We start from the raw sequence: 14,324 nt of genomic DNA on the forward strand, positions 1-14,324 counted from the left end.
ATGTTTATTATGTGGGTTGGGCAACATACACAAGTGTTCCAAATGGCTCATGAGTTGAGGATTTCTGATGTTACAGGAGCCCTTGCAGGCCCAGGGTTTGTCTTGTCTTAGTTCAGCTCCCTGCAATACCCACCTGTGTAGGTGTTGCTGTGGCACACACCAGCTCTGTGCACCCCATGTTTGAATGCACACCATGGCCTCTGCAATGGGGCCAGGACAGAAATAGAGATACGCCTTTATTAAAGACAAAGTGAGTTCAGTTACCTGAGCTTGTTCAGCTTCTGACTGCCTTTGGGCACAGCCACACTGTGCTGCAAGCACGTGTTTGTGAGCAGCAGTGTCCCAATTACTGCTGGGAGCTGTGACCCAGGGCAGGGATGCTCTTTCCCATGTAAATGGGTAACTCTTCCTTGGATGTCTTTCCTTACTTCATCCAAGAAACTGAGCAAGTTAGTTGTGCTTCAAACATAAAAATCTCTTGCTTGGGAGCAAGACCTGCTTTTGGCTTTCCCAAGCTGTGCTCTGCCTGCAGAGGAAGAATAAATCCCACATTGCTTATTTAGCTTGGGGTGCTGCTGGGGCACTGCAGGGGAGAGTGACAGTGTCAGCCCTTGGAGTCACAATCTGTGTGCCCAGGGTCGGGGCTTGGGTTACATGGCCAAGTGCTGGGCCTCGTCCTCCTGTTTTGACAGATGCTGTTTACATAACACACTTTTTTTGAGCTGTGGTCCAAGTGTTTTCCTGGAGGAGTCACTGTGTTTTAGTGCTAGAGTAGTAAATATAGTAACACTTATTTAAATAGGAACATGCTCCACTGAATCATGAAGTAATTTTTGATTCTGTTGCATGCTGTTCACATAAATTGTAACCTTTTCCAAGGAATATGTAAGCTGTAGCCTTCCCTAGAGAGAAGTGTTCTTCATTAAAGGAAGTCAAGATGAGATTAGTTCAGGGTGGACTTTTAGTTTAGACCCTTGCAGGAATGAATGTGGGTTGTGCTTTTGAAATTGTTTAAAAATATGTTCTTCAATTAGACTAGTAGATACTGGTTTAGAGAATCAGTAAATACAGATGGAAAACTGGAAAAAACTTAGGAAAATACTTCTGGGTCTCCTGAATCCAGAAGAAAATACTGAGTTTTTTAGTTCCATAAGGGCCTTTGGACTCTGAGATCCACACACCTGTGAAAATCAAAACTTAGTTGTAATCTGTGTTCAAGAAGAGAACGGCATCAGGAGGGAAAGAGAAGTGGTAGGTGAGCCCTAACCACTTGTACCTGAATGCAGACATTTAAATGGTTTTAGTTCATGCCAAAATATAAACTAGAACAAAATTTCTTCCTTGTCAGATCCATGAATGAAAGTAATAAAGCTTCAAATAACCTTTAAAATGGTGTTTCAGCATAAGTTAGTAACTTATTGGTGCATCAGTGTAACGATAAAAGATTTCTGTGTATCAAAAGTAAGTGTAGCTTTCATTTGCCTGAGGTGTTCTTGCTGACTGTGACTCCCAAATACATCTAAAGGGGACAAATCATTCCAATTTGACTCAGCTGTGAAGGGAAATGAGGATAACGAGCTTGAGCTGTGTCTCGTTGATGCCCCAGTGATGCTCACCTGTTCCTTGTTGGGCCTGAGGGGCTGCCCTGGCCCAGGTGCTGGCAATGACCACGGCAGCTGGGCTCAGTTAGCCCTGGGCAAGCACTGCCTGCCCTCCCTTGGGACCTGGAGCTGGCAGCGAAGGGTTCTTCTCCTTCTTTTCCTAGAAATCTGGCTCTCTCCTGGCTTTGGGTGAGTGTTTTATTATTTTATTATTATTATTATTTGTTATTTTTGAGATTGCACTAGAAAGGGAACAGCTTCTACCTTTTTGTTAGGAAGCCTTATGTGCTTCTGTGGAGGTTGGCCTAAAGAGTAGGGGTTGGAGCTGGGATCTGCATGGAAGTGCTGTGCAGCAAAAGTACTTCTGACCTGCAGGTAGAATGTTAAATAAATCCCTTTTACATGTAAGTCTAAGTGTTTGCATTAGGTTTTATTTAAACACAGCTTTGTTTTGGCTAGCTTAGTCACTTCTGGGGTAAGGTAAAGAAGTCCCCCTGAACTTGGAGTTTGTGGTGATTTAACTGGTTTATTTGAACTGCTCTAAATGTGTTTGTTATGTGGTGAGTTTCTCTGGAGCATTTTAAGTTCTTACAGCTTCAAGGTTGCCTTGTAGCTACAGGGCTTGTATGTACCACATCACTGAAGTGTTTTGACCTATGTCCTCTCAGCCTTCTCTATCAATGGTGTAAAAACTCTTTGCTGGTATAAGTTAATTTAGCAAAGGCTTTAGTATTTTTTTTCATAGGTAGAATACTTTGCATTTGTACTTGACTTGCAGGCGAAGGAGGACATGAACTCATTCCTCATTCGTTTGTGCAGGGTGTTTCTTTTGGGGTTTCTTTATCATTGCTTTGCTGTTTGCAAATCCAGGTGGGAGCATGTGCTCTTTGCCAGCACCTGTGAGTTCTCAGGCTTTGAGTAGAAGTGCTGTTTTTAAAAAAGGCTGTATCTGTGAAGTGAAATGTAAGGCAGAGGCTATGGGACAGCCTTCATGGATGTGCTGTCTGACCTGGCTCCCACTGAAGGCAAATGTGCCCAGGCTGCAAAGTCACAGCTGTGAAACAACAGGGAAGCTTCTCCTGTGAGGAAAAGGGGAAAATGAGATTGTCCCAGTGCGATGGATGTGGAGGAGACAGGAGGAGAAGCTGAGCAGAGCTGTGGAAACACGAGCTAGCAGGCACAGCGTGGCTCTGGCCCTGTGAGAGCTCTTCGCACATTTCCTGCAGCCTTGTGCCAGCTTAAGTGGCTTCTTGCTGACTTCATTACAGTCCATGGGGAAAATGATTGTGTTAAAGGGATAGTCTGAAGCAAAAACAAAACCCTTTGAGATTGCTTGGTGCTCAGGAAGGCTTTGGAGAGCAGCTCTGAGACAGCTTTGGCTGCTCTCAGGTTGTGACTGGCAGCTTTTCCTGGGGAGCAGCTGGGATGGTGCTCTGGCCTCTAAATGCATTCATGGGACAGATGTTGGGGGGGTGGTGTTTGTGTGCTCTTAAAAATCTTGTCAAAGTGATTTTCTTGGCTGCTGGATTATTGTGAAATTCTTTTTGGGTTACTTGGACACTTGAAATTTCTAAGCCGTCAAGTGAAGTAAGAGGTGTATAGAAAAACAAAATGGATTTGTTTGCATCTGTAAAATTATTCATTGCTTGCTTGGATTTTGAAATGTGTTAGCAGTGGTTTGGTTTTTTTCCCCAAACTGAGATCAGGTCATCAACAGTGAGCTATTATGTGCCCAGACAAGAATAATTCACTGTTTCATTGAATTCTGGTATTGCTATAAACATCCAAGACTTTGCTCAACTCCCTCACTTACGACTGTGTTTGCTGAGTTCCCCAGTGCTCCGTTGCTGTTACTGAGGATATGTTGTACTTGGTTCTTTGATTTGATAGATATTTGTGGAGGTGGAGTGATGTTAGCAGTATCTTCTTTGAATTGAATGTAAAAGATGTTGTGTAAACATTTTAAAGGAAACTTACAGTGTTGACACTGATGGATAGCAGGATGCTATATTTAATTTAATATGCCACAGAATCAGAAGAGGCCATAGTGTGCTCATGTGACAGGGATTAAAAAGATGTTAAGTAGTTTTCCCTGTAATGAGATGCTGCTGGAACTCATTTGACTTCTGCCCCCAAACAGAATTACATTACTTTTAAGATGGCTGCTTAATCCAAAGCAGCTAGATAAGATTAAACATATTAGAAGCAAATTTCCACTAAATTTCAAGTTTCTTCTTTTCTGTCCTGCATTAGGTGAGGCTGTTTGAAGCTGCTGCTTTGATTTGTGTTGCCTTTCAGCTTCCTTCCAATCCTGTAAAATGGTCTCCAGTCCTTCTGCTGAAGTAGGTTTGTGAACAGGACTCCTCTGTGTGCCCACAGACCTGGGGTTTGGCTTTTTTGTATGAGTGTGTTTAGTTTTGGTTTGTTGGGGAGGTTTGGTCTCCTGGTAGGTGCTGCTAATAGTTTCAAGTAACAAACAGTGTTTCTGACAGGACTTCTCCATTTCAGTTCTTTTTATTCTTGGCTGTTGGGAGCCTGAGTAACCAGCGCTGTGAAGTATGCATCCCAATAGATCACAAACAGTGCATTTGCTGGCTGTTGCATTTCCTGGTGGTTTGAATATCTTCCTCATCATGAAGAAGAGGGCAGAATATGCCTCAGAATGTCCAGCACTCCCTGCCTTACCAGAACTTTATTGCTCCTGATATTTCTTTACAGAAGTAAACCAATATCCTTAAGTAACCTTACAGCAATTGTCTGCATCCATTTTCTGTGCAAGAGCTGAATGGGCTGTCAGGAAGGCATAAAAACACTGATGTGAAAAATTGCTTATACCATTGGAAACACTAGAAATGCTTCCATTATTTATTATTACCATGTTAGAGAGATGGTTATAATTTTTGCTGTACCTCCATGTTACTGCAGAACTGTATCCCCAAATGTAGTTTCTCTCCCTTCCAAAGCCCAAGGTCCACCTTGGGAAGCAGTGAAGGACAGCAAACCTCTGCACTGTCAGGGAACCTCTGTCAGAGCCCATAGGAATGTGCTGGAACCTCAAAACATTCCCAGTTATCCCCGCCTTGCCAGGGACAAGCATGAAAGAAGCCATTGCTAATATTTGCAAGCTTAATGCTCTGGAAACTTCCTTGATAACATGCATTAACAGCTGCAGATGAATTCTTTCTGCAGTTTGATTTTTAAATTATTTAAGTTCTTGCTGTCCACACAGCCCTATTGAATTGCTGCAGAGAGCAAGGTCAAAACTGTGCTTCCCCACACTGCTTTTGGGATGTTCTGGATAGCTGGGAAGCTGGGGCTGTCCTGATAAAATTACACATATTGGAGGGTGAAGAGAGGAGATCTGTCAGCACATCCTCAGCAGAATTACTGATTTCTCCCCCAAAGATGTACTATATCAGCTGGCAGCTAACTGCTCAGCTGAATTTTGCCCCTTGAGTTATTTGCTAAAAGAAAGCTGTTTCTTGGGAATTATTAACTTGATAAATCAAATTGCTGCTAACGTAACTCATGATACCTTTGTGGCACTGAGCTCCTGCTTGTCACACTGTGCTGGGCTCTAATGGCAGTGAAGGGCCTGGAAAGCAATTTTATTGTTTACTCTTCTGCCTGTGTAAGTAGCTAATTTATCCTAATGACTGGATGGGACATAATTGGAAGTGAGTTTTCAAGGATGCAATATTCATATTAATTATGAGCGTGAACTGGCCATCAGGAAGACTCTTATCTGCTCGATCCTCTTATTGCTGGTAAACATCATTATCTGTTCTAATGAGCTGTGCTAGCACTGTTCAGCTCTGCAAGTGTGGTGTGGGTGTCTGGTTACCAAAACCATTTCCCTAGAGAGCTTCCAGCAGATCAGAAATGCTTATGGGGGCTTCCAGAGCTCCTGCCTTTACAAGATGTGATTTTGTTTTCTTTTCCCAAGGCTTATATCCCTGCGAAAGGCGTGGCACTGGGGCAGCAAAGCTGGATTTTGTTCAGAGCTCTGTGCTTGTCTGTTCTCTGTGTCACCCTGCAGAAGGAAGGGGCCTTTTCAAGCAGGGCATGAAGAAGGGCAGTGGTTGCAAGCAGAGGTGCTGGGGTGTTGAAATGCCAACAGCAGCTTGCCACAGGAAACCCTGCTGCAGCCAGCCAATGTTCTGTGCTCTGCTGCTCAAAGGGTAAATACGGGGGGGGAAAATGAAATTCAGCTCTTGTGACACAATAGGGTTTTACACAGTGGAACTGCTAAGCATTTCCATTGAGAGAACAAAAATATTCTGTAGCACAGACCCTATCAAATCCCTAAAGTACTACTACAGAAAGAACATGAAGTGGCAGTATATTGTTGGCTTAGTGTTGCTCTTGCCTTTGCTGAAAGAAATGTAAGTATTTCATACCATAGCTTGTCAAGTCAGAAGGTGGCCAGTTGGTTCCCTGTGACCATATTGCCTTCCACACCTCATTCAGCTTCTGGTTTGATACATTTGCAAGGGAAAAATAACTATGGGAAAAGTTAGTCATGGTTGAAGCAATTTCTTTTTTTATTAATGCAAGCACATCCAGTCAAACACAGAATATCCTGCTTTATGGTACAGCTTTATATTTAGCATTTCAGCTCAGAATAGCAAAACACAGTATTTAAGGAATGTATCAAACTTGGGGAGGAAAATAAAAGGGAACCAATGTAGATACTGCATGGATTTCAAGTATATGCTTGGACTGATTGACCGGCAGAGTGCACATTCATGTGAAAGCTCTTTCATACATTTACAGAAAGTGTTCTAAAATTGAATTTCAAATATATATTTTTTTTCCTTAAATTTTAAGCATCCCTTTTAAACTTCAATTACATAAACAAAGCTGATATACAATCCCTCGTATAGTGTCTGACAATGTTACTAGCTAGAACATCTCTGAAAGTGCAAAACACTGTAATAATACAGTATAAATATTCTTTCTGGAATCCAGGGCTGAAGGCCAGTACTTCAGCACAGGAAAAATAGCAGCAGGTCATAAGAATTATCCCTTCCCCTTTCCTGGGCTGTTCTTGTTAACTGTTAGTATTCTACTTCTTCTTTCCTTGTGGTGTAACTTGCTTTTGTTTCTCTTTGATGCCAATGCTATGGGAATGGCAAAATGTTGATTTGTCTCCCTTCCTTACATCAACTTACTCCTCTAATTTGAAGTATTTGCCAAGGGGGAAGTGAAAGAGGGAAAGCATTTTAAATTTTCACCGTGCTCCAGGGCCAATAAAGCAAATTTCTGCTAAGTGCTTGCATCAAACAGTGGCACTGCAATTGGCTGTAGGCACTCAGGCAGGGAGAGTCTGCAGGGCTGCAATAAACCAGACCCTCAGTCCAGCAAGTCTTGCCCCTTCTTCGACAGAAGGCAGAATAAGATCAACACCATCCACCTAGGGCTGGCCATTTTTAATAAATCCTTGCAGAGATCCTCTGCAAGGCTCTGCCAGGGAGGCTGTGACCACTGCCAGCCTCAGAGGGACTCTTTTTGTTGGGCTTTTTTTTTTTAATGAACAAAAAAGAAAATACAAACCAGTCCAATAATCTGGCTCAAGTTATTATCTTATCTTACATTCAGCCCTCAAGCCTTCAGAGGGAAAATTACTGGAAAAGAAAAGTAGGCATTTGTGGGTAATAATTTGTTCATTAGACAAAATAGGTTTTAATCTGAGCCTGTTTGCTTTTCTTTCTTAACTCAGAGATCAGTTGACAAAAGTCCTAACTTATTATTTTTTCTCCCTGGAAATGAATACCTTGAACTTAACAGAAGCTCTTCAGTGTAAACTCAGTACTAAAAGGAGAAATTAGAAATGGCAAGCATGAGTGGGTTTGCAGATCACCTCTAATTTTGGTACTGACCTGTTCAAAGGTTTGACTAATTTCTTAGAGTGCTTACCTTTAGATTTCAGTGGGTGCTGTCCCAGACAGTTAATCATGGCTTGCAAAAGGCTAGAAAAACTTACATTCCAAGTGTGTCTTTGTGTTAATTGTCTGTAAGTGCAGACTGGACTCTTCAAAGGAACCAATGGAATTAAATGACCAATTCACAGCAATGAACTCTTCTTAAGCTTTTTTGGAACTTTAGCCTTAACTTCAAATTGGACATCTGAGTTTACTTCCCCTTCTTCCCTGGCCCATGCTGAGTTTTTGTTTTCCAAAGACTCGTTTTAGAAAAGCATTTTAGGCCTGTTTTGCAGAGATTATAATTAGGTTAGACATTCTTCTCTTCAAACATAACAAAAAAAAAAAAAAATTCCCTGATTTTTCAAAAGGAAAACACAAACTATTCTGACAGCCAGAATGTAAAGGATAGTTCCCAGAAGTATGAACACTTAGACATGTGTGCATCCCCACAAGTGCACACACACATACTCACACACAAACACACAGATCCAGCAGTTACCCCCTCTCGCCTCTTTACATCACGTAACAAAAATAGGTTTGCTGCACCATCAGTGTTACAGGCAGGTATACTCTACTTCATGTGCCATAATTCTCCACTTTATTTAAAAAGTACATTGTAGCTGGTTTGGAGACATCCACATTTTTATTTCCCTTACTTCCAGCCCCGTCAGAAGGTACAACTACACAAGCTCAGTACCTTGTAAGGCACTATTTGCTGATGGAGGAGAGGAACAAACACTTGTGAATGATTCTGTGAGCAATTCTGCTGATTTGAAGGAGACCCCTCATTTCAAAGCTAGGGAGACATACTGAGTGTTCTGCAGGATACTGGTCCAATGGGGTATTTAACCTGAACACTGGCATCAGTTAGGATGTGTGTTTTAATTTGTATTTGTTTTGGTGGAAGTAATAAAAAATAAAAATTTGGATGCTGATAGAATAAGATACCATCTCCCATGATACATTTCATCTCTGAGAACAGGGCCCTGCCCTTATATTTAAAATAAAAAACCAAAACCCTTCAGTAAGTGCCTTAAGGTTGACATGTGAAATATTTACCACATTTTATTTCATAAAAGTTACTGTATGTACAAAACAGACCTCATCCAGTGAGGTCTTTCTTAGTCCAAGTCTTTCATTCAGGTTGCAAAAACATGTCCATTAGATGTGCTTTGAAGTCTGCAAATCTGATCCAAATTTCTCAGGCTCTATTAAGAAGAGTTGTCCTAAAAGATGAAGCAATAAAAAAAATTATCTTTTCTATCCCAACAGAAAGGTTTTCATTTTTGGCAATAGATCTATCTGGCATCACTAGCTGACAGCCTCTCTTCAAGGGATAGATTTTCCACTGCTAGAAACTGGAATGAATCTGTGCATTTCAGTAGAGATGCTGACATTAAATGAGGTGGAAATGTACCTTGCATAACGTTACCTCAGGCCCCTGGGATCAGCTCGGGCATGTAGCACATGTTGTGTGTCTGTCACCCCAAACCACTGCAGGCTGGGCAGTGCTGGGTTTAGTGCAGGGTGCATTGCATGGGGACATCCCAGGAAATGCTGGGATCAGTGGGAAACTGGCTCTTGTCTGGGACAATGCAGTCCCCATGAGCCTGACAGATTCTAATTAATTGATCTCATCATGTACAGGGGAGTGGTGCTTCCCATTCTCAGGAGGATGAGGAGCCTTTGAGACTTGATCCCTTAGGGTAGGCTGACAATTACCATATTCCTAGAAATTTTCATCCTTTTATATGATTTGTAAGAGCACAGCTGTGATGAGAGCACTTTGTTAGTGTCTCTATAGGTTTGTTCCCCTGAGAAAATCATGTCTGAACACTACTACAAATGCAGATTATTTTACTCTATTTGATAGCCTAAATAAAGGATATTGTTTTTCACAACCCCAGCAGTGATCTTGCAGTCTCAACAGATCTGGCTGCAAAAGCTGTATCAAAATTCAAACCCCACTGAATTTTTTTCAGATTGAGATTTTGAAGGAAAAAGAACAGTATTATGGTTTTAGGCTGGGTATGCAAATAGGACAGAAGAAGCTGATGGTTGCATGCCCCTGTCTGTCTGCAGAAAGACTCGTGTTCTGAGGAAGCTTCATACCTGAGTGTTTTCCAGCTGTCTTTTTCCATGTGGTTTTCTGGACCTTCACTTTCAAAGGATGCAATGAACAGAGCTGGTAAAAAAAAAAACAACGTAGTAACCATCAGATACATGAGTTCTTTACCTGAGGGAAAAACTCTAAGGGTTATAATGTAGGAGATGTAACTTATGAAATTTGCTCTCATCAGAAGCAACAGGAAATTGATAACACTTAGAAAATTACTAGTAAAATATGGTTTTAGATGTATATATTTTTCATCTGCATATTTTGGATTTTAACATATAGAAAGACTCACTATAGTGTTCAGCAAAGGATTTTACCTTCTTCACTATAAATAGGTGCTGTGAGTAGATAGGTCTGGATTTTCTTGTCTTTTTCAAAAGGACACTCAACCTGCTTCCATGTCAGGAAATCATGAATCTGTCTTGAAATTTCCCAGAACTTCTGCATGAAGTAATTAAAAGAGTATTATTAAAGTAGTACTTGTTTTATTTGAAATATTAGTTCATTTCTATTTCAGAGCCTCTCAGTCTTGTTCTTTATGCTGCTTTTCTTATTGCCCCTTACTCAGACTTAGATGGAATTGGTCACAGCACCAGCCTGACAGAATTTAGGAAGTATTTGGACAATGCTGTCAGGCACATGGTGTGACTCCTGGGGTGGGAGTTGGGCTTGGTGATCCCTGTGGGTCCCTGCCAACTCTGCATATTCTGGGATTCCTTGCTGTCCTATCTTCTTATGGCTCCCCTCCTTTCCCCCTCTCTTGCTGGTTCCTCACCTGCTGCCAGCCTCAAGTTTAGGACAGTGTTATCTCAGCCCACCATCTGACCTTTTGCCTTCAGGTTTTTTCATCATCAACCTTTCCTTCCTATATAATAGTGCCTATTTTCTGTGTGGAGTGTCTAAATTCCTGTGACTGCAACTCGACAGTAAATAGTTTATTTGCTTTACTTTTTACATTTCCAAACTTCAGTTTAAATGACTTGTGACATATCTGATCTTTTCAGAAAGCACTCTTTAAATTTGGGAAATCACAGGAACATACAGAAACATTTAGATATCCTTTCCTTCCTAGGATTTTAAGAAATCTGTAATTACTCAGGATCTGCCCTGTACCTTCTAAATCTGTAATTACTCAGGGTTTGCCTTGTATCTTCTAAATCTGTAATTACTCAGGGTTTGCCTTGTATCTTCTGTGTGCTCCCCTCCACTTACACAGCCTTAATGATGACAATAAAGTGTTGTCTATAAGTTTTTTTGACAGACTGTGGTCGCTTGGACACGCATGTTTATTAACTGGGGAGAGAACCCAGAAGCTGCAGAGCCTCCCTTGCAGATCTGATAAACCCCATGGCAGCCAGCCAAACGGAGGAGGTGAAATCAGCTAAGGCTGATGACTCGGCCTGAAGTGACCTGTTCAATTTGATCAGATATGGTGGCTTGCTGCCACAGAAAAGCAGCTGCTGGCTTTCCCAGAATCTGATTCCAATCAAGTGCCCGGGTATGATACTGCTTGGTGCGGCCCGCGCGGGCGCTGAGGGATGGGTGAAGCGCTGGGGCCAGGCTGCAGCGCCCCAGGTTGGGGTGGCACAGCGCTCTGGGCAGCAGCAGGGCCCACCTTGAAGTTGATCTGCCCGTTGGGCAGGCGGTTGGTGTGGATCTTGTGCAGGAAGTAGATGTCCTTGATGAAGAGGTTGAAGACGGGGATGACGATCTTCTCGCGGCTGCTGTGGGCGCCCTGCGAGCGCTGCGCCGCGCCCTGCAGCGCCGTGCGGTAGTTGCAGAAGTTGCTGGAGGGGTCCATGTGGTGCTGGTTTTATACAGGGGGAAAGGCAGACAAGTAATACACGCTTCTAAGAATTAAAAGCTTTGCTCTAGCCATCAGAGTTTATTCTTTGTAACTTCGTTTGGTCCCTATTTAAATTTTCAGGGTAGGGTAGCTTTATACTGATCAGGTCTGGGTGCAGGTTTTTATAACTTCCGCCTTGCTGGGAAGGAGGGCTCTGTACTGGCTTTGCATCTAATCCATGAACAAAGCAGACCGAAAGGAAATCATAAATGACTCTCTGGTGGGAAAAACCAAACTTCTCCTTCGCTGTCACCTCTGTTTCTGATGGTGGTTTCAATCAGGTTCTGTTTCCATGCAGGTCTCCACTAGGTGGAGTCCTCCCATTGGTTTTAAGGGCAGCATTCGCTGGAGTGGAGACTGCCTCCAAGTTAAATTGGCAAAAATACTCTAGGAAGAAATGATCTAGAGAGAGCTGGCATCCACTTTTCACTGTAGACCAGTAGAGAGTTTGAAGTGGAGGAAACGCTCTCACAACATTTATGTGCTGGTGACCACTGACAGAGGTGCCTGCTCTCTGACACAGTAGCTAGCAGAGTTTTGGATGAAACCATTTGGTGGATTTCTATATGAAGTCCAAACTTTATACATACCTCTAAAACATCAAATTTGGCTGTTTTGACCTTGGACCAGGTTTTCTTTAGCCGTGCCACAGGGCTCAGGTTCATGCCAGCTGAATGCAGGGAGGGAGGAGGGAGACAAAGAAACAACTGAGTTGAAAAAATACTGGGCTAATACAACTGGGCTTATGTATCACCAGCCCACATTCTGGGAGGTGTCTCAGGCTGACAAGCTGCAGCTGAAGCTCTCCCACCCACACAGGAATCTGTCACTGCAGACTCTGTCCCTGGGAAATGTGTGTGCTGATGTGCTCGGCCAATTGAGGGCAGGTGTGAGCTGTCCTGCCAGTCAGGCTGTGAAATGGAGATGCCTTTTGCCACCTGTGCTAAGGATACTCACAGATAATAGCCATCATGGAGTTGAAGTTTCCAATGTTGAAGCATTCTCTAGCCACATCAATGAAAAATTCCACCATTCTTGTGCGCTGCTTTTTCTTTACAACCTGGAGGGGCACCCAAGAGGGAAGGGGTGGTCTGAGTTTTGGATAGGATGTCCAGCCAAAGGCACTGGAGCAGGTTCAGTGAATAGACATTTCAAGACTTTGTCCAGCTAAATCTTAATATAGGCCTCAGGATTTTTTGTTAAGAATAATTTTTAATAAAACAACAGAAATATTTGGGATGGCTACCAACTACTTGTGTAGTTCTGGGGGAGTGCACATCTTTGTTTATACAGAGAAGTCCATGTCTTGGGCAATTCTGCATAAACAAGCTGGACACTTTCAGCCATTTCCTGTTACTGGAAAAGGAAGATAACATGACACTGCTATCAGAATATATGCAAAACATTGAAACCTCTCAAAAATGGGGGGAAGCATCAGACAGACTTAAAGTCAGGGGCATGGAACCTAAATATGAGAGAAAGCAGCTGCCACATCCTGCTTTTCTGGTTCTGCTACGTGTACTCCTGAGTGACCTGTTGAGAGCAGGCAGTGAGGATGAGCAAACACACAAATTCCCACCCACACAAATGTGCACAGCATCAAGCAACTCATGCTGAGCATCTCATCTGCAAATTCTTTTATAAACTGCAAAACAAAATGAATTATTGCCTGGATTGCATTCATTCATGAAAATATTTTCCCTGTCTAAACCTAAAGGTTCTCTCTGGCTTATATAAAAATGGCTCCTAAGCAGTGACTGCAGAATCTCTGACCTAAGTACGGAATACCTAAGTATTCTGTAATATCAAAAGAAAATGGTTCAGTAGTCAAAGGTCTGGCTTAGCCCTCAGTGTGCTAAAACCTTTCTTTGATGGTTTCTTAAATGTATGAGCCCTATCAGCCAGCTCTGGAAGTGTCTTGGTGTGCTCTGCAATACATTTCTGAGAGTAGAAAATCTTAAGAGATTAGGATCAGTGCACTGACTTCATGAAAATGCAGCAGGCATTGGGATTCCCATGGAAGGGTGCCTGACCAAGCAGGAATAGGGAAAAAAATTCCAGTTTGCTAGAACTTGAATTAATAGAAATCTAAAAAATCATAATAAGAAGCTAAAAAGAGAACATATGTGGAGAAAAAAAAAAAAAGGTTTCTGGGCAGTACACCTTCCATTTCTTTGCCTGTTTTATGACAGAAGTTACCATAACCTCCAGTAAGGTTATTCCTCCTCTCTTACTTTTTTTAAACTTTGCAATAGTACACTTTCTTTTAAGATTTTAAAGAAAGCTTATTCTTGATTTTTCTACAACGAATGTTGTATGAATAAAATAAATGAATATAAATTTAAAAATTAATATATCACAGTGCTAATGTTATCAAAATACAGTGAAAGGACAGCTGTTTATTGGTGAATCTGCATTTAAAGATGAATATTTTTAAGAATCTTTTGCTGTATTTAAAAATGGATAAATCCTAAAGAGCTCCCAACTCAGTCCACACAAGTTCCTTTTCACTGCATGACTAATGCAGCTGCACAAAATTAAGGAATATATGCAAAGTCAAACATAGCCTTGAACTGTTAATCATATGAGCATGCAAATAATTTAATGCTTGAATAATGCTATTATCTTTAATTGTACTGCTAATGTGTAAATCTCATTTAGACCACTGCCTGCCTCTTGTCCTTAAGGCAGGATCCCTTTGCTATCTTGTTTTCTGTGCACACCTACCCGACAAATCTCTGTAGCCACCAGCATGCTGAGACAATTGAACCAATTGTCATAGGCCTCCAAATTATAGGTTTTGGTCACGTCACTTCGGCACTGCAAGAGAACAG

General features: G+C 41.9%; 1 protein-coding gene across 3 annotated transcripts in view; it reads right to left on the reverse strand.

Moving 5' to 3' along the window:
* Positions 1-6,121: 6,121 nt before the first annotated feature.
* RASGEF1A (RasGEF domain family member 1A) overlaps positions 6,122-14,324 on the reverse strand; it is a 147,570-nt gene continuing 139,367 nt past the window's right edge. For all 3 annotated transcript variants that reach the window (XM_059477041.1, XM_059477039.1, XM_059477040.1), the window contains 7 exons: positions 14,218-14,310; positions 12,448-12,550; positions 12,081-12,160; positions 11,260-11,451; positions 9,962-10,085; positions 9,641-9,713; positions 6,122-8,754 (listed from right to left, as the gene is read on the reverse strand). In XM_059477041.1, the coding sequence (XP_059333024.1) occupies positions 8,730-8,754; positions 9,641-9,713; positions 9,962-10,085; positions 11,260-11,451; positions 12,081-12,160; positions 12,448-12,550; positions 14,218-14,310 (690 nt within the window). In that variant the 3' untranslated portion in view covers positions 6,122-8,729. The remainder of the gene's footprint in view (positions 8,755-9,640; positions 9,714-9,961; positions 10,086-11,259; positions 11,452-12,080; positions 12,161-12,447; positions 12,551-14,217; positions 14,311-14,324) is intronic.

This window comes from Ammospiza nelsoni, chromosome 8 (assembly GCF_027579445.1).
Source record: "Ammospiza nelsoni isolate bAmmNel1 chromosome 8, bAmmNel1.pri, whole genome shotgun sequence".
In the NCBI taxonomy this organism is placed as follows: domain Eukaryota; kingdom Metazoa; phylum Chordata; class Aves; order Passeriformes; family Passerellidae; genus Ammospiza; species Ammospiza nelsoni.